The sequence below is a fragment of the Coregonus clupeaformis genome, chromosome 17 (genome assembly GCF_020615455.1).
Source record: "Coregonus clupeaformis isolate EN_2021a chromosome 17, ASM2061545v1, whole genome shotgun sequence".
NCBI classification, from domain to species: domain Eukaryota; kingdom Metazoa; phylum Chordata; class Actinopteri; order Salmoniformes; family Salmonidae; genus Coregonus; species Coregonus clupeaformis.
The window spans coordinates 26,041,656-26,063,091 of NC_059208.1; the positions used below are offsets into that span (position 1 = coordinate 26,041,656).

The following is a 21,436-nucleotide window of genomic DNA, read 5'->3' on the forward strand; positions in this document are numbered from 1 at the left end:
CAGGATGTCTTGAGTCGCTGGTCAACACATGGCCAATGGGATTCTCTCTCTAGGGAAATAAGATTTCCCTCAAAGATACAGTAGAGGCTGCTTGCATCCCAAATTACACCCTATTCCCTTTAGTGCACTACTTTTGACCAGGGCTTGCATAAGGTGTCATTTGGGATGCATTCTCTCTAGCGAAATAAGATCTTCCCTAAAAGATAGAGATTAGGACAGAACCCTCTCCTTCCTTCAACGTGAACAGTTCTGCTAGTAATGCACATGCACTTGAAAATCAAAGTATCTGTAATTGTGTCACTCTGCCCCTATCTAACCTTTGTGGGTAATTTGATGTCAATGTATGGTTTGAGCCTTATTCAGGGCCTTAATTCTCTGATCTGATGTCCACTCATGGCATTGACCTCTTTAAATGGTTATACAACCAGTGGTAATGATTTAACATGGAGAACTGGAGATTATATAATGCACTGTCCACTGGGGCCAGGCAGGCTGGTGAGAGGAGGACGCCTCATAATAATGGCTGGGATGGAGTGAACGGAATGGCATCTAACAAAATACATTCATTCCGTTCCAGCCATTACTATGATCCCTGTCCTCCCCATTTAAAGTGCCACCAGCCACCACTGTACAGCACTCATGGATGATGCAAGACACTAACTGAGGTACAGCTCCAGGACAGAAGAATTAGCAAATGTTTCTCAGGAATGACAAATGCTCCATCACTCCATTGCCTGGATATACATACATATACATAGGGTATAAATTAATTAGATTTATTGTAGTTCAATGAGTCTCAATAGCTCCACCGTCTGGTTAACCTGGGAATGGAACATTATTTAACTCAGGAGTTTGTACAGTATGTTTACACATTTTATTATTACATTCAGGCAAGAACTATATGATTTGAAATTGCTAAATTAACAAATAAAACATAGGTAAAACAATTCCTTAAAAAATGTGATCAGATAAAATATATAAAATTGCTACAAAATAAATAATGTCCTTCCCATCATTCAGTCTAAATATCCTATTAAAATAGCCCATTGCATATTATAAAAAAGCCAATGTCACCCCTCGCAGTCAATATGTGAGAAATCCCATTGTCTGTCCTCTTCCATAGGAATCCAGGTTGCATCCAATGTGTTCTATTCACTAGCCCATTTCATAACATTCCATGATGCTTTTTAGAAGCTCGGAATCCAAAGTTTTATTTCCAGGTCCAAGTTGTGATCCTCATAGGCAACAACAGGAGGTCCATTGGAGGCATCATGGTGATTTCAATCCAGCATGAACATTCTCTATTCGTTCCCCAAGGTAGATACTGCTGCCGGTGGCCGATTCGATGGCTTCTGACCAAACAACATCGACAGTCATTTTTTTTTCATTTCCCAAAGATTTGACATGTTGTATCGACCACAGTTAGTCAACATCCAGTAGGTGATCTACTGTACTGCACACGGCCAACGTTCGTTATGGTGTGTCAATGTCTTTAGTTCCTCAGGTACTGTGTGTGGCCCCTGTAGAGCATCAGAGACCAGCTACTGATGAGCTCTGTCAGCGCAGGGGACCCAGACCCCGTGCACAGACCCCCTCACACTGGCCTGCTCTGAGGCCCTCTCCGCCTCCACCCGACCTCCAGCCCAAGGGGTCGTCCATCACCACTTCACCTTCCAGACAGAACATTTAAAACATTTAAAACCAGCAGATTGGAATTAGTTACACTGATAATCACCTCGGGCTGTGTCCCAAATGGCACCTTATTCCCTATGCAGTGCACTACTTTTGATCATGACCCTTATCCACTTGGTCCTGGTCAAAGGTAGTGAACTAAATAGGGAATAAGGTGCCATTTGGGACACAGCTCTAGTTAAATAGGAAAGACCCAGAGACCTAAATACAGCGTAGGCATTTAAAAAAGTTCCTGCTGAATTTAAAATGTCTGTCCCAAACTCACCTGGTATAATCTGGGTGGGTAAACACTCCTGGTATAATCTGGGTGGGTAAACTCCCCTGGTCTAACCTGGGTGGTTATACTCACCTGGTCTAATCTGGGTGGGTAAACTCACCTGGTATAATCTGGGTGGGTAAACTCACCTGGTATAATCTGCGTGGGTATACTCACCTGGTCTAATCTGTGTGGGTAAACTCACCTGGTCTAATCTGGGTGGGTAAACTCTCCTGGTATAATCTGGGTGGGTAAACTCCCCTAGTCTAGCCTGGGTGGGTAAACTCTCCTGGTATAATCTGGGTGTGTAAACTCTCCTGGTATAATCTGGGTGGGTAAACTCACCTGGTATAATCTGGGTGGGTAAACTCTCCTGTTATAATCTGGGTGGGTAAACTCACCTGGTATAATCTGGGTGGGTAGCTCTGTGCCATAGTAAAAGCCATTTTCCTTTTCTGATGATTTAGTAAAGTTGTCCAACTAGAACAAGAACATATTTACTTATTTTATTATGACAATGTTTTCTTGCAAATGGTCCTAACTAATAGTTCTGAAACAAAAGACCTTCATGGCATATTATATTATATTATTATATTATACAGACAATACCCAAAATATTATTTTAGAATATGATGACAAAAGTAGTTTAGTGATAACTTTCAATTTGGTTAGGGTAACTGACCTCAGTACAGAAAGATCCAGAGAATTGACTTGAAATAGTTCCTGTTTCCTGATTCTTGCAGCTACAACACGCAAAAGAAGAGGTGCCATGCACAATAATGTGTTATTATACAAATCTATCTTTGAGATAACTACAATAAGGGCCTCCCGAGTGGTGGAGTGCTTGAGGCGTCACTACAGCCCCGGGTTCGATCCCAGGCTGTCACAGCCGGCCGTGACTTGGAGACCCATGAGGCGACGTACAATTGGCCCAGCATCGTCCGGGTTAGGGGAGGGTTTGGCCGGCTGGGATTTCCTTGTCCCATCGCGCTCTAGCAAGCTGACTTTGGTCACCAGTTGGATGGTGTTTCCTCCGACACATTGGTGCGGCTGGCTTTCGGGTTAAGCGAGCAGTGTGTCAAGAAGCAGTGCGGCTTGGCAGGGTCCGAGTCCGTAGGGGATTTACAGCAATGGGACAAGACTGTAACTACCAATTGGATATCACGAAATTGGGAAGTAAAAGGGGTAAAAGTAAAATCTAAAAACTACAATAACATGTTATTCTACAAGTCTATATTTGAGATAACTACAATAACGTGTTATTCTACAAGTCTATATTTGAGATAACTACAATAACGTGTTATTCTACAAGTCTATATTTGAGATAACTACAATAACGTGTTATTCTACAAGTCTATATTTGAGATAACTACAATAACGTGTTATTCTACAAGTCTATATTTGAGATAACTACAATAACGTGTTATTCTACAAGTCTAAATTTGAGATAACTACAATAACGTGTTACTCTAAGTCTATCTTTGAGATAACTTTTACACTTTGGAAGATTACAATTTCCCAGCTGCATAGCAGGAAACCTTCCAGTACTTGTGTCTTGCAACACTGTACATGATAACCACATGCATCGGTATCATGGTTTCCTAGTGGAATTACCTACCTGACACCGTCTGACAACGATGCATCACAGTCGATGGAGGGCTCCATTGGCGGATAATTCTAAAAAACAATCAAATCAACAAATCAATCCTGAGAATACATGATTGTGTAGTCTCTCTTGTACCAAACTCATGGCTATGGGATTGAAGAAACTAGTTTGCATGCAACTATTGGAATTAGGGTTGCAAAATTCCAGTAACTTTGCCAAAATGCCCAGGTTTTCCAGAAATCCTGGTTGGATTTCACCAAGGCCAGAGAGGAGCAGTGAAACAAAGGATCTGACCTGTCCTGCGTTGCCATTGCTGTCAGATGACTGGGGAAAGCCCATCTCTATGTCCTGGCTGCTGGCCTGTTTACGGCGTCGTGTTATAATGTAGTCATACGTGCTTATTTTGTTTAACACTGCAGAGACCAGAGGAAGAGAAGACAGTTGAATGGAAGGAAAACATTCTGTATGTAGCGTCTTGTTGTGTTGACCTTGTGTACTGTTGTAATGCTGCAAGAGAAACATCCTCAGAGACAATAATAACGTGTTGTCATGCCAACTCACTGTTGTAATGCTGCAAGAGAAACATCCTCAGAGACAATAATAAAGTGTTGTCATGCCAACTCACTGTTGTAATGCTGCAAGAGAAACATCCTCAGAGACAATAATAAAGTGTTGTCATGCCAACTCACTGTTGTAATGCTGCAAGAGAAACATCCTCAGAGACAATAATAAAGTGTTGTCATGCCAAATAACATACAGATACACTATTCCATCGGTTCCATTGTACTAAATCAAACTAAAAGCTAGTATCAGGAAGGTATTCAAAATAATATGTACAATATTTTACCCAGGTCTGAGCCCGTATTCACAAAGTCTCACAATAGAACTGCTGATCTAGGATCAGTTTTGCCTTTCAGATCATAATGAATATGCTTATATGGACAGGGGGGGGGGACCTGATCCTAGATCAGCACTTTTACTCTGAGACACTTGATACATACAGCCCCTGGACCAGTTAGTAACTCACAGAGATAGATGTGGAAGCCCAGCAGGTGAACCAGCAGCAGCAGAGAGCCAGTAGCCAACATGACCGTGAGGAAGGCTACAACCAGGAGACTGACTGAGCTTGTCTCCATGGGCACCAGGGGCAGGAAGACCAGCCATGTCCCGTTACTCAAAACACCTACAGACAGGAAGACCAGCCACGTCCCGTTACTCAACACACCTACAGACAGGAAGTCCAGCCACGTCCCGTTACTCAACACACCTACAGACAGGAAGTCCAGCCACGTCCCGTTACTCAACACACCTACAGACAGGAAGACCAGCCACGTCCCGTCACTCAACACACCTACAGACAGCAATTCTAGCCGGCCGCGTCGTAGCCGGCCGCGACCGGGAGACCCATGGGGCGGCGCACAATTGGCCCAGCGTCGTCCAGAGTAGGGGAGGGAATGGCCTGCAGGGATGTAGCTCAGTTGATAGAGCATGGTGTTTGCAACGCCAGGGTTGTGGGTTCGATTCCCACGGGGGGCCAGTATGAAAAATAAAAAAAATATGTATGCACTCACTAACTGTAAGTCGCTCTGGATAAGAGCGTCTGCTAAATGACTAAAATGTCAATGTAAAATGTAAGTCCAGCCACGTCCCGTTACTCAACACACCTACAGACAGGAAGACCAGTCACGTCCCGTTTTTTTTGGGGGGGTTTATCTGAGGGCCTTGTGGCCCGTGGGCCGCCAATTGCCCATCCCTGACATAGATGATCAAAATCATCCAATTACTCCTCTGATTACCTCATATTGAACCCAGTTGCATGCATCGCCTCCTCTCTATCTAGTCTAGTTAAGCTAGCCTAACACCACCAAAGACTACAACTCACTGGTAAACTGTGGTGCGGAAATGTAAACTCACTGATAAACTGTGATGCGGAAATGTAAACTCACTGGTAAACTGTGGTGCGGAGATGAAAACTTACTGGTAAATTGTGGTGCGGAAATGTAAACTCACTGGTAAACTGCGGTGCGGTGCGGAAATGAAAACTCACTGGTAAACTGTGGTGCGGAGATGAAAACTCACTGGTAAACTGTGGTGCGGTGCGGAGACTGGCGGGGTCCATATAATGCTGGATGAAGATGAACAGGATGACCATGAGGAGCACGAGGACGCCCAGCGTAGCAGAGAACACCGTCACAAAGAAGTACCTGAGGAGGACAAACATAGAAATACATCTGGCTTTGATCTCAATCAAATGTATTGGATTTAGCCTTGCCACAAAGTGCTTTACAGTAACCTGGTCTAGACTACAAAGAGCCAAATAAACTACATTTAAAGGAATGATATTCAAAACAATATTTCCTCAAACTCTTAGTAGTCAACATCGACTGAAATGGGCCATCCTCCCATGCTTCCTCTTACCAGTAGTTCTGTCCCCCCACGCAGTTGTTCAGCCATTTACAGTGGTGGTCAAAGTCTTCAATACACTTGTTGCACACGCCACAGTGTTTCACTTTGGGGTCCCTAGAGAAAGACACAGAGAAACCACATCAACCTTGTTGCAATTTCCTCAATGAGAAAAAACATAATTGTATCTCAATGTACAGTATAATGCAACAGGGACAATCCTGAATTCAAACCAGAACAAAACGGCCGCCCGCCACTTTTTAAATGTTCAAAAATGAATGTAAACATTTGACCAATTCCAGATTGGCCTTTTTAAGAGACTTGGGTGAGATACATACACATTGATTTTACACAGGTAGCAGTGTAGGTTGTGGATAACATGTGGTTGTTTCTTCTTGTCGAAGACAGGCAGTGGGTTGGAGTAGCTCTTCTTGGCTCGGACGCCTGCCTCTGCTGGGTTTATTGATACGGCAGCTAGATGGGTGACCAGGTGCACAATGAAGGCTGAACCAGTCAGCTGCATAGTGGGATGGTCAAGGGACTAACAAGGGAAATATTGATACAGTTTATCAAATAGCCACACCATGAACCATAGTAGAATCCAAACCAGCTTGAATATCTGATTCAGTATCAGTGTATGAAGTAAAGTGTCCACTCTCAGTCTAGATGTCATTTTGACAAACCTTACAGTGACCATCGCGGTACACAAAAGCTTCTCTATGTGAGGAGGAGTAGGAGTGTCAAGTCTGAATAAATCAACCCTTTCTGTTTCTGCCATCAACCTGCTAGCCTTTAAACAAGAGGTGCAGCTGACATCATACAGCAGCTGACATCATACTTCAGTTGACATCATACTGCAGATGACATCATACTGCAGCTGACATCATACTGCCGTTGACATCATACTTCAGTTGACATCATACTGCAGCTGACATCATACTGCCGTTGACATCATACTGCAGCTGACATCACATTGCAGCTGACATCATACTGCAGCTGAAATCATACTGCATCTAAATATCATACTGCAGCTGACATCATACTGCAGCTGACATCATACAGCAGCTAAACATCATACTGCAGTTGACATCATACTGCAGCTGACATCATACTGCAGCTGACATCTTACAGCAGCTAAACATCATACTGCAGCTGACATCATACTGCAGTTGATATCATACTGCAGCTGACATCGTACTGCAGCTGACATCATACTGCAGCTGACATCATACAGCAGCTAAACATCATACTGCAGTTGATATCATACTGCATCTGACATCATACTGCAGCTAAAATCATACTGCCGCTGAAATCATACTGCAGCTGACATCATACTGCAGCTGACATCATACAGCAGCTAAACATCATACTGCAGTTGACACCATACTGCAGCTGACATCATACTGCAGCTGACACCATACTGCAGCTGACATCGTACTGCAGCTGACATCATTCTGCAGCTGACATCATACAGCAGCTAAACATCATACTGCAGTACACATCATACTGCAGCTGACATCATACTGCAGTTGACATCATACTGCAGTTGACATCAGACAAAAGAGCAGTGATGATAGTGGTTCTGTCCCAAATGGTTAAAAGTAGTGCACTATATAGGGAATAGGGTGTCATTTGGGATGCCACTATGTCTGTAAAGGTCAGTGGGAGGATGCCACTATGTCTGTAAAGGTCAGTGGGAGGATGAGACTATGTCTGTAAAGGTCAGTGGGAGGATGCCAGTATGTCTGTAAAGGTCAGTGGGAGGATGCCACTTTGTCTGTAAAGGTCAGTGGGAGGATGCCACTATGTCTGTAAGGGTCAGTGGGAGGATGAGACTATGTCTGTAAAGGTCAGTGGGAGGATGCCACTATGTCTGTAAAGGTCAGTGGGAGGATGAGACTATGTCTGTAAAGGTCAGTGGGAGGATGCCACTATGTCTGTAAAGGTCAGTGGGAGGATGAGACTATGTCTGTAAGGGTCAGTGGGAGGATGCCACTATGTCTGTAAAGGTCAGTGGGAGGATGAGACTATGTCTGTAACGGTCAGTGGGAGGATGAGACTATGTCTGTAAAGGTCAGTGGGAGGATGCCACTATGTCTGTAAAGGTCAGTGGGAGGATGAGACTATGTCTGTAAAGGTCAGTGGGAGGATGAGACTATGTCTGTAACGGTCAGTGGGAGGATGAGACTATGTCTGTAACGGTCAGTGGGAGGATGAGACTATGTCTGTAACGGTCAGTGGGAGGATGAGACTATGTCTGTAAAGGTCAGTGGGAGGATGAGACTATGTCTGTAACGGTCAGTGGGAGGATGCCACTTTGTCTGTAAAGGTCAGTGGGAGGATGCCACTATGTCTGTAAGGGTCAGTGGGAGGATGAGACTATGTCTGTAAAGGTCAGTGGGAGGATGCCACTATGTCTGTAAAGGTCAGTGGGAGGATGAGACTATGTCTGTAAAGGTCAGTGGGAGGATGCCACTATGTCTGTAAAGGTCAGTGGGAGGATGAGACTATGTCTGTAAGGGTCAGTGGGAGGATGCCACTATGTCTGTAAAGGTCAGTGGGAGGATGAGACTATGTCTGTAAAGGTCAGTGGGAGGATGAGACTATGTCTGTAACGGTCAGTGGGAGGATGAGACTATGTCTGTAACGGTCAGTGGGAGGATGAGACTATGTCTGTAACGGTCAGTGGGAGGATGAGACTATGTCTGTAACGGTCAGTGGGAGGATGAGACTATGTCTGTAACGGTCAGTGGGAGGATGAGACTATGTCTGTAACGGTCAGTGGGAGGATGAGACTATGTCTGTAAAGGTCAGTGGGAGGATGAGACTATGTCTGTAAAGGTCAGTGGGAGGATGCCACTATGTCTGTAAAGGTCAGTGGGAGGATGAGACTATGTCTGTAAAGGTCAGTGGGAGGATGAGACTATGTCTGTAACGGTCAGTGGGAGGATGAGACTATGTCTGTAACGGTCAGTGGGAGGATGAGACTATGTCTGTAAAGGTCAGTGGGAGGATGAGACTATGTCTGTAAAGGTCAGTGGGAGGATGAGACTATGTCTGTAAAGGTCAGTGGGAGGATGAGACTATGTCTGTAAAGGTCAGTGGGAGGATGAGACTATGTCTGTAAAGGTCAGTGGGAGGATGAGACTATGTCTGTAAAGGTCAGTGGGAGGATGAGACTATGTCTGTAAAGGTCAGTGGGAGGATGAGACTATGTCTGTAAAGGTCAGTGGGAGGATGAGACTATGTCTGTAAAGGTCAGTGGGAGGATGAGACTATGTCTGTAAAGGTCAGTGGGAGGATGAGACTATGTCTGTAAAGGTCAGTGGGAGGATGAGACTATGTCTGTAACGGTCAGTGGGAGGATGAGACTATGTCTGTAAAGGTCAGTGGGAGGATGAGACTATGTCTGTAAAGGTCAGTGGGAGGATGAGACATTGTGATAAAGAAGCATATCTGACCTGATGATGACTCACTACTATCATTATCCACAACAACATTACAGCTATAGAGCAACACTAAAACCTTGGCTAAGTCCCAAAATAGCACCCTATTCCCTATATAGTGCACTACTTTTGGTCAAATGTTGTGTACTACAGTTGAAGTCGGAGGTTTACATACACTTAGGTTGGAGTCATTAAAACTCGTTTTTCAACTACTCCACAAATTTCTTGTTAACAAACTATAGTTTTGACAAGTCGGTTAGGACATCTACTTTGTGCATGACACAAATAATTTTTCCAACAATTGTTTACAGACAGATTATTTCACTTATAATTCACAGTATCACAATTCCAGTGGATCAGAAGTTTACATATACTAAATTGACTGTGCCTTTAAACAGCTTGGAAAATTCCAGAAAATGATGTCATGGCTTTAGAAGCTTCTGATAGGCTAATTGACATAATTTGAGTCAATTGGAGGTGTACCTGTGGATGTATTTCAAGGCCTACCTTCAAACTCAGTGCCTCTTTGCTTGACATCATGGGAAAATGAAAAGAAATCAGCCAAGACCTTAGAAAAAAAAATGTAGACCTCCACAAGTCTGGTTCATCCTTGGGAGCAATTTCCAAATGCCTGAAGGTACCACGTTCATCTGTACAAACAACAGTACGCAAGTGTAAACACCATGGGACCACGCAGCCGTCATACCGCTCAGGAAGGAGACGTGTTCTGTCTCCTAGTGATGAACGTACTTTGGTGCAAATCAATCCCAGAACAACAGCAAAGGACCTTGTGAAGATGCTGGAGGAAACAGGTACAAAAGTATCAATATTCACAGTAAAACTAGTCCTATATCGACATAACCTGAAAGGCCGCTCAGCAAGGAAAAAGCCACTGCTCCAAAAAAAGCCAGACTACGGTTTGCAATTGCACATGGGGACAAAGATCGTACTTTTTGGAGAAATGTCCTCTGCTCTGATGAAACAGAAATAGAACTGTTTGGCCATAATGACCATCTTTATGTTTGGAGGAAAAAGGGGGAAGGCTTGCAAGCCGAAGAACACCATCCCAACCGTGAAACACAGGGGTGGCAGCATCATGCTGTGGGGGTGCTTTGCTGCAGGAGGGACTGGTGCACTTCACAAAATAGATGGCATCATGAGGAAGGAACATTATGTGGATAAATTGAAGCAACATCTCAAGACATCAGTCATGAAGTTAAAGCTTGGTTGCAAATAGGTCTTCCAAATGGACAATGACCCCAAGCATACTTCCAAAGTTGTGGCAAAATGGCTTAAGGACAACAAAGTCAAGGTATTGGAGTGGCCATCACAAAACCCTGACCTCAATCCTATAGAACATTTGTGGGCAGAACTGAAAAAGCGTGTGCGAGCAAGGAGGCCTACAAACCTGACTCAGTTACACCAGCTCTGTCAGGAGGAATGGGCCAAAATTCACCCAACTTATTGTGGGAAGCTTGTGGATGTTAGGCCTACTGCTGCTAGGTAGCTCTCTCTCTGCTCTCTCCCTCCCCTCTGTCTGTCCTTGATTGCAGGAGTGAAGTCTGGTGTGCGGGAGTCAGGGTTCCAGCTGCAGCTCATTCACCATAATCACCTCAGCCTTTAAGACCCGGTCAAACTTTCCACTCATCGTCAGATCATAGTCAAGACGACCATATATTTGGAACCTGACTCCTGCCTCCGCTTCACTCCTGCCACCACCATCCTGCTCTCCACTACCGGACCTCTCTTTTGGACTCACCACGGACACTAGGACATTACGGTACCACACCTGCCCCTGACCTGGATCTGTTACCCTCCCTGTAACCTGGACTTGCTCTTCCCCTATTATTGGAAACCTGGACTATTGAACATTTTAAATAAACCTGTTAAACCTTCTCTGGCTTGGTGTACTTGTCTGCATTTGGGTTCTAATACTGGTAAATCATAACAGTATGATCTGAACATCATGAACCCAGCAGACAGTAGCTTGGATACCACCCCAGAGTGCACTCAAATTTGGACTGCCATAGCCAATCAGGGCATTTTACTTGGCCAACATGATACCCTGTTTAAGACGATTGCTGAGGACAGTCAGGTGCTGCTTAATCAGGTTCAATTACTCACCAATCAAGTGTCTGCTCTTACTACCCCTTCAGCCCAGATCAGAGAGCCTTTTGTTCCTGCTCCAGAGCGCTATGACGGGAACATGGGAACCTGTGGCGATTTTTTGACTCAATGCTCGTTAGTGTTTGAACAACAGCCCCTCACCTACGCCTCAGAAAGAGCCCGTATTGCCTACCTTATCAACTCTACTAGCGGTTCCGCTCGTGCCTGGGGATCCGCGGTCTGGGAGAGTCAGTCGGACATTTGCAACGCTTACGTTGCCTTCACCACTGAGATGAGGAAGGTTTTGACCACCCCGTACGAGGCAAGGAGGCTGCGAAACGGTTGTTTTCTCTTCGGCAGGGGGCTCGCAGTGTGGCGGAGATGGCAGTGGAGTTTCGGACTTTAGCAGCAGTGAGTGGTTGGAATGACGAGGCATTACAAGGAGTGTTCATCAATGCTTTGTCTGAGACTTTAAAAGATGAATTGGTGTCATATGATGAATCGCCTACGCTGGATAATCTTATTTCACTCACCATCAGGTTGGATAATCGGATTCGGGAGCGCCGCGGAGAGGAGTGTTAGTTCCAAGCAACCTGTCTGTCATCAACAAACTCCTCCCCCGCATCTTCCCTACGGAGAAAGCCGTGTCTTCCCGAGTCGATACGAGGAGCACTGAACCCGAAGCCATGGAGGTGGGTCGTGCACGGTTGTCCTCAGAGGAGCGTGCACGTCGCATTCAGGCTCTGGTCTGCCTGTATTGTGGAGAAGCTGGTCATTTCGTTCCTTCCTGCCCAGTTCGTCCGGGGAAAAGGGCCGGCTCATCATTAATGGGAGAAGTTTTGGTGAGCCGAGCAGCGGATTCTTCCTCTTCTCCCCGCATTCTGCTCCAGGCATCCCTCCAGTGGCAGTTCCAGAATCTCTCTGTTAGTGCGCTGATTGACTCTGGTGCAGACGAAAGCTTTTTGGATAGAGAGTGGGCTCAACAAATGGATTTGGAGACTGTTCCTATGGACTGTCCGCTGCAGGCTAAGGGTCTGAATGGACAATTGTTGACCCATATTACCCATCAGACTGTTCCTGTTTGTCTTAGAGTGTCGGGAAATCATCAAGAGAACATTCAATTCCATATTATCGACTGCCCACAGACCCCTCTGGTCCTTGGTATCCCCTGGCTCATAAGACACAATCCACACATTGATTGGGTGACAGGTAGAATTGTTTCATGGAGCACATTTTGTCATGTGAATTGTTTGTGTTCTGCTCTGACTCCTGCCAGTACTGTGCCTCGACCTCCACTGGAGTCCATGGATCTTTCTAATGTTCCTGACGTGTATCATGACCTGGCATCCGTTTTCTGCAAACACAGAGCTACTTCTCTTCCTCCTCACCGGCCTTACGACTGTGCCATTGACCTCCAGCCAGGAGCCCCGCTCCCCAGCAGTCGCCTGTACAATCTCCCGGCCGGAGACGGAGGCTATGGAGAACTACATTCGGGACTCCTTGGCGGCAGGTATTATGCCGTCCTTCCTCGTCACCTGTAGGAGCGGGATTCTTTTTTTGTTGCTAAGAAGGATAAGACCCTCAGACCCTGTATTGATTACTGTGGACTTAACAACATCACCATTAAGAACAAGTATTCTCTGCCTTTGATTAATTCTGCTTTTCCCCTCCTTCATGGTGCTACCATCTTTACGAAACTGGATCTACGAAATGCGTATCACCTGGTGCGCATTCAGTAAAGGTGATGAATGGAAGACTGCCTTCAACACACCCTTGGGACATTTTGAGTATCTGGTTATGCCTTTTGGGTTGTCTAATGCCCCTGCTGTTTTTCAGGCACTAGTCAATGATGTCCTTCGGGACATGTTGAATCGGTTTGTTTTTGTCTATCTGGATGATATCTTGATTTTCTCAGAGTCCTCCCAGGAACATGAACTGCATGTGCGCCAGGTGTTGCAAAGGTTGTTGGAGAACAAACTGTTTGTGAAGATGGAGAAATGTGAATTTCATGTGTCTGAGACCTCTTTTTTGGGTTACATCATCGCTCAGGGGGAGTTGCGGATGGACCCAGCTAAGATCTCTGCTGTCACGGACTGGCCAGCCCCCTCTACCCGCAAAACAACTTCAACGATTTCTGGGGTTTGCGAACTTCTATAGGAGGTTCATCAAGGACTACAGCCGCATTGCGGCGCCACTCACCGCTCTCACCTCCATCTCACGACCGTTCGCTTGGAATGAAGGGGCCGAATCAGCGTTCGAAGAACTGAAACATCGCCCGCCTCGGCTCCCATTCTGATGCAGCCGGACCCCGACCGCCAGTTTGTCGTGGAGGTGGATGCATCCGACACTGGGGTAGGTGCGGTGTTGTCACAGCGTTCTCCTGAAGATAACAAACTGCATCCCTGTGCTTTTCTCTCAAGGAAACTTTCTCAGGCAGAGAGGAATTATGATGTTGGCAATCGTGAACTGCTGGCCGTTAAGCTGGCTCTCGAGGAGTGGCGACATTGGTTGGAGGGGGCGAACAACCCTTCATCGCTTGGACGGATCATAAGAATCTGGCTTACCTCCAGTCAGCGAAGCAGCTCAACCCCGTCAAGCCAGGTGGGCACTATTTTTTTGGGAGATTCAATTTTTCTCTGTCTTACCGTCCTGGGTCACGCAACGTCAAGCCTGACGCCCTGTCTCGTGTTCATTCGGCTGTTGATACTGGTAGTAACCCTGAACCCATTTTGCCTCCTACCTGCAGTATTGCGGTCGTCACATGTGACATCGAGGGGATTGTTAGACAGGCTCAACATCATCAAGCTGACCCTGGGAGGGGTCCTCCTAACCGGATGTTTGTCCCTGAGTCTGCTCGGCTCCCAGGTACTTCAGTGGGCTCACTCGTCTCCCCTTACCTGTCACCCTGGAGTTTCGCGGACCCTTGACTTTGTGCGACGGAAGTTCTGGTGGGCCACGATGGAGGCGGACACTCGAGCCTTCATTGCTGCTTGTACGGTATGTGCACGAAGTAAGAACTCCACCCAGGCTAGCGCTGGTCATCTACGACCTCTACCTATACCCAGCCGGCCCTGGTCGCATATCACTATGGATTTTGTCACTGGACTTCCCCCTCGTCTGGAAAGACTGTAATTCTTACGGTGATTGATCGCTTTTCTAAGTTCGCTCATTTTTTGGCCCTACCTAAACTGCCCACTGCCAGAGAGACGGCTGATATTTTGGTTGAACATGTGTTCCGCTCTCATGGTCTACCCACGGATATTGTCTCTGACAGGGGTCCCCAGTTTGTCTCCCAGGTGTGGAAAGCTTTCTGTAAAGCTTTGGGAATTACATCCAGCCTGTCCTCTGGATATCACCCCCAGACCAACGGGCAAGCCGAGAGAGCGAACCAGGAGATGGAGACCGCTCTTGGCTGTGTCACAGGGTCTAACCCTGGGTCATGGAGCTCCATGCTCCCCTGGGTGGAATATGCTCATAACACCTTGACTAACGCTTCCTCTGGTTTGTCTCCTTTTCTGTGTGCTCTGGGTTATCAACCTCCCCTGTTCCCTTCTCAAGAGAGGGGAACTGGCGGTACTCTCGGTGCAGTCCCACATGCGCCGCTGCTTCAAGGTCTGGAGGAAGGCCAGGGTAGCTCTGTCCCGAAGCTTCGAGCGTACATGCAGAGGCAAGCCAACCGTCACCGGTCCCAGGCTCCCGGTTACTCTCCTGGTCAAGAGGTATGGCTTGAAGTCACGGGACCTTCCATTGAAGGTGGAGTCTAAGAAGATGGCGCCTGGTTTTATAGGACCGTTCAAGATACTGTCTATTGTTAACCCCTGCGCGGTTAAGCTACAGCTTCCTGCCTCCCTACGGGTTCATTCCACCTTTCATGTTTCCCAGATTAAGCCTGTGTCGGGTTAGCCCTCTGTGCCCGCCCTCGTCCCCCTCCTCCGCCCAGGATCGTGGGTGGGGGTCCGGTCTACACTGTCCGGCGACTTCTGGATGTTCTGGCCGGGTCGTGGGTTTCAGTACCTGGTGGATTGGGAGGGTTATGGTCCTGAGGAACGTTCCTGGGTGCCCAGGAGCTTCATTGTGGATCCTGCTCTGGTCCGAGAGTTTCAAGGTTACATCCCGATAAGCCACCGGCCGCCAGGTGGCGTCGTAGAGGGGGTACTGTTAGGCCTACTGCTGCTAGGTAGCTCTCTCTGCTCTCTCCCTCCTCTGTCTGTCCTTGATTGCAGGAGTGAAGTCTGGTGTGCGGGAGTCAGGTTCCAGCTGCAGCTCATTCACCATAATCACCTCAGCCTTTAAGACCCGGTCAAACTTTCCACTCATCGTCAGATCATAGTCAAGACGACCATATATTTGGAACCTGACTCCTGCCTCCGCTTCACTCCTGCCACCACCATCCTGCCTCTCCACTACCGGACCTCTCTTTTGGACTCACCACGGACACTAGGACATTACGGTACCACACCTGCCCTGACCTGGATCTGTTACCCTCCCTGTAACCTGGACTTGCTCTTCCCCTATTATTGGAAACCTGGACTATTGAACATTTTAAATAAACCTGTTAAACCTTCTCTGGCTTGGTGTACTTGTCTGCATTTGGGTTCTAATACTGGTAAATCATAACAGTGGATGGCTACCCGAAAAGTTTGACCCAAGTTAAACAATTTAAATGCAATGCTACCAAATACTAATTGAGTGTATGTAAACTTCTGACCCACTGGGAATGTGATGAAAGAAATAAAAGCTGAAAAAAATAATTATCTCTACTATTATTCTGACATTTCACATTCTTAAAATAAAGTGGTGATCCTAACTGACCTAAGACAGGGAATTTTTACTAGGATTAAATGTCAGGAATTGTGAAAAACTGAGTTTAAATGTATTTGGCTAAGGTGTATGTAAACTTCCGACTTCAACTGTATGTAGGGGAATAGGGTGCCATTTGGGGACCGAAATGCAACACTAAAACCTTCTGTGCAATTTATAGGTCTTGCTCTTCACTCAAAGCAGAAATATTTCAAGAGCTGAAACAAATAAACAGAAGCAAGACATCTCACAGAAAATATCTGACCTGTACACCTGTGTCAAATATTTACACTTACTTATTTGACTTGCGAATGACTTAGCTTGACTTTTTTTTGCACTTTTGGGACTATTCTATTGGTTCTACTTGTAACTGGAAAACTAAATCAAGTGGTTCTACTTGTACCAGGTAAAGTCACTTGAGTGCAACTCAAATATTTGAAAGTATTTGACCCAGAGCTTATTTGACCAAGGCCTGCTTGAAACTTCTTCAACCTCTGCTTTCGACCAAGAGTCCTTGACTCCTTGAGTAAAGGTTACAGAGTAGGCCATGTGGCTCCAGGGTGAAGGTAGTAGTGGGATATAGATCCCAAAGCCAACTACAGCCATGTAGCTGTATATTGTCCATCCCACCAGCTGGAAGGGAGTGAGGGGGACAGGCCCAGCCGTTAACCCTGGAGAGAGATGCCGTCGAGGGGGTCACCAGGTCATTCCTGCTGCTGCCGCGTGCAGGGGCCGTCCGCCTCAGCCCCCGCTCAAAACAGCTCATCTGGAACACAGAAGACAACGACACATAGGACAAAGTCTATGTCCCAAATGGCACCCTATTCAGTGCACTACTTTTCACCAGGGCCCATTGTGCGCTGATCAAAAGTAGTGCACTATTTAGAGACTAGGGTGCCATTTGGGACGCAGTCAGTCATTTTTCCTGACCGCAATACCTGACCAGGAAAACCTCTGGGCTCTGGTTATAGACTAGGAACCTGGTTATAGACTAGACCCTGGTAATAGACTATGATGACTAGGAACCTGGTTATAGACTACGACCCTGGTTACAGACTATGATGACTAGGACCCTGGTTATAGACTATGATGACTAGGACCCTGGTTATAAACTATGATGACTAGGATCCTGGTTATAGACTATGATGACTAAGACCCTGGTTATAGACTATGATGACTAGGATCCTGGTTATAGACTATGATGACTAGGACCCTGGTTACAGACTATGATGACTAGGATCCTGGTTATAGACTACGATGACTAGGACCCTGGTTATAGACTATGATGACTAGGAACCTGGTTATAGACTATGATGACTAGGAACATGGTTGTAGACTATGAGGACTAGGAACCTGGTTATAGACTATGAGGACTAGGATCCTGGTTATAGACTATGATGACTAGGACCCTGGTTACAGACTATGATGACTAGGACCCTGGTTATAGACTACGATGACTAGGACCCTGGTTATAGACTATGATGACTAGGAACCTGGTTATAGACTATGAGGACTAGGACCCTGGTTATAGACTATGACGACAAGAACCCTGGTTATAGACTATGATGACTAGGACCTTGGTTATAGACTATGATGACTAGGACCCTGGTTATAAACTATGATGACTAGGACCCTGGTTATAAACAATGATGACTAGGATCCTGGTTATAGACTATGAGGACTAGGACCCTTGTTATAGACTATGATGACTAGGACCCTGGTTATAAACTATGATGACTAGGATACTGGTTATAGACTATGATGACTAGGACCCTGGTTATAAACTATGATGACTAGGACCCTGGTTATAAACTATGATGACTAGGATCCTGGTTATAGACTATGATGACTAGGACCCTGGTTATAGACTATGATGACTAGGATCCTGGTTATAGACTATGATGACTAGGATCCTGGTTAGAAACTATGATGACTAGGACCCTGGTTATAGACTATGAGGACTAGGACCCTGGTTATAGACTATGATGACTAGGACCCTGGTTATAGACTACGATGACTAGGACCCTGGTTATAGACTACGATGACTAGGACCCAGTTCTTCCTATTCATGTCAAATGGCCAAGGAAAACTTGCCCACTTCCATCATCACACCAAAAGTGAAAGGGATGTTTTGTATCTATTTTAGAATGCATGATGCCACACTGGTAGGCTGCGGTTACATTTGCCAGGGAAATGAGTTGAGTTGGAGCAGCATGATGGCATTGTTACCATCCCCCACATCCAACCTGTATCAACAGCTTAGCTCACAGTGTCCATAGTGGTTCAACATAATAACCAAACACTCTGGCTTACGTCCCCAAATGGCACCCTATTCTCTATACATATTACACTACTTTTGAACAGGACCCATAGGGCTCTAGTCAAAAGTAGTGCACTATATAAGGAATAGGTGCCATTTGGGAAAGCCAAGCATTGTGGTTCAACTGTGGTTATAATAGCCAACCCTTCTGGACAGTTTTGGTTCCTTGTCTCTGGACGATCAGGTTTTTAAAAACAGAAACCAGTTTCACAAGGAGGATATTGCTTTGAGCAGGCAGCCAGTCACAACAGTTGAACCTTTCCCAATCAAAGCTTAACCATTTCTATGACATTTACGCTGACAAACCCCTCCTATGCCACTATGTTTCTATCATTATTTCTGATTTATAATTTCCCCCTCCTCGTCTTACCTTCTCCACTAAGCTGTCAAAATCATAATGACTATTCTCTTTATTCTCAAAATTCAGAATGTTAGTGCATGAAAAATTATGATGCTGTAGAACTAATCGTTTTGTCATCATCTTCATTTTGGCACACATTGGCATTGACATGGGCGTATGATCCTGTTTGCCTCATGAGTTCATTGACAGGGTTGAAATTCGGTTGCCGAATCCCTGTGGCGTATTCATTAACCGCCATACGGAAGAAAATGTACTGAAACTGGGAAAGACTAGTATGGACTTGTCCAATAAGAAACGCTCGTTTTCGTTTGCAGTTGTAAAACGTTTTGCTCCGGTGTGGACTAATGAATAGGACCCAAGCTTCTTATTTGTGCTCCTGCCAATCGGATGGTTTCGCCGATTACACTGTTTTGATAGGCAAATAACGTAGCCTTAGTTCCCACAATAGTTTAAACATAAATCGAGACAGGAAAATGTATAGTGTGTCAATTGGCTTTCTATATAGAAGCCATAAAAAAATGTTGCACCAACCGGACGTTTGTAACTGCGAATGTTCCATCTGTCAGTCACACACAGTCAACAACGCAAGCAATCAACACCATAATCAGATGTAAACATTTTCCAAAACACCAACGTGCACAGCTAAAAACATAAACTACATACACTGATGATACACATTATATATAAAAAAACATAAAATATGCTATTGAAGTTTACCTTTTTACATCTTTAAAGTTTATTCAAAATTATTTGAAAATTACTTACATTTTGTCGGATGGCGTACAATAAAAGAAAAACACTGTGATGACCCCAAAAAATATTTGCTCAAAATAAGAAGCAGAATTCACGGTCTTGATTGCCCATAATTGTTTCTTTCCCCCAATCAGTCGGACTTTTGTCTCAACTACCGTCTCTTGCCAAAACGCAAAAGTTCACTGAATCAATCGATCAGGCAATAATTAGGAAGGCTACTAGGCTATATAAAATTGAGCGTATGTAAGTCCATAACACGATCCATATAAAAAGGAACTGGCACTGCGGGTGTCAGTCAGTCATCATAAATTGGAGAATTTATCTTGCGATGCGTCCACTGCTATGGAAACGGGCCTTGCAGAAACGCGGCATGCCCCGTACGTGGTCATTATAGAGCGCCCTCGGAAAGGATGCATTTAATTTACCAGTTTTTGAGCACTTTGCAGACCAATATATATTTATTTTTTTACAATAAAAATGAAATATGTGTGTAACATACAGTTGAAGTCGGAAGTTTACATACACTTAGGTTGGAGTCATTAAAACTCGTTTTTCAACCACTTCACAAATTTCTTGTTAACAACTATAGTTTTGGCAAGTCGGATAGGACATCTACTTTGTGCATGACACAATAAATTTTTCCAACAATTGTTTACAGATAGATTATTTCACTTATAATTCACTGTATCACAATTCCAGTGGGTCAGAAGTTTACATACACTAAGTTGACTGTGCCTTTAAACAGCTTGGAAAATTACAGAAAATGATGTCATGGCTTTAGAAGCTTCTGATAGGTAATTTACATAATTTTTAATCAATTGGAGGTGTACCTGTGGATGTATTTCAAGGCCTACCTTCAAACTCAGTGCCTCTTTGCTTGACATCATGGGAAAATCAAAAGAAATCAGCCAAGACCTCAGAAAAAACATTGTAGACCTCCACAAGTCTGGTTCATCCTTGGGAGCAATTTCCAAACGCCTGAAGGTACCACGTTCATCTGTACAAACAATAGTTCGCAAGTATAAACACCACGGGACCACGCAGCCGTCATACCACTCAGGAAGGAGACACGTTCTGTCTTCTAGAGATTAACGACTTCGGTGCGAAAAGTGCAAATCAATCCCAGAACAACAGCAAAGGACCTTGTGAAGATGCTGTAGGAAACAGGTACAAAAGTATCTATATTCACAGTAAAATGAGTCCTATAGCGACATAACATGAAAGGCCGCTCAGTAAAGAAGAAGCCACTGCTCCAAAAACCGCCATAGAAGAGCCAGACTACGGTTTGCAACTGCACATGGGGACAAAGATTGTACTTTTTGGAGAAATGTTCTCTGGTCTGATGAAACAAAAATAGAACTGTTTGGCCATAATGACCATCGTTATGTTTGGAGGAAAAAGGGGTCGCTTGCAAGCAGATGAACACCATCCCAACCGTGAAGCACGGGGGTGGCAGCATCATGCTGTGGGGGTGCTTTTGCTGCAGGAGGGACTGGTGCACTTCACAAAATAGATGGCATAATGAGGAAGGAAAATTATGTGGATATGTTGAAGCAACATCTCAAGACATCAGTCAGGAAGTTAAAGCTTGGTCGCAAATGGGTCTTCCAAATGGACAATGACCCCAAGCATACTTCCAAAGTTGTGGCAAAATGGCTTAAGGACAACAAAGTCAAGGTATTGCCATCACAAA

At 45.2% G+C, this 21,436-nt stretch overlaps 1 protein-coding gene across 1 annotated transcript; it reads right to left on the reverse strand.

Annotated features, from left to right (window-relative positions):
• Positions 1-760: 760 nt before the first annotated feature.
• LOC121542605 (palmitoyltransferase ZDHHC11) lies at positions 761-19,998 on the reverse strand. Its single transcript, XM_041852039.2, is given in 12 exon segments — positions 761-1,670; positions 2,350-2,428; positions 2,631-2,691; positions 3,567-3,625; positions 3,849-3,967; positions 4,582-4,779; positions 5,634-5,758; positions 5,973-6,074; positions 6,296-6,474; positions 16,847-16,948; positions 16,950-17,075; positions 19,756-19,998. Coding segments are annotated over 11 exon segments (1,263 nt in total). The 5' UTR covers positions 19,756-19,998; the 3' UTR covers positions 761-1,557.
• Between the last annotated feature and the right edge of the window lie 1,438 nt (positions 19,999-21,436).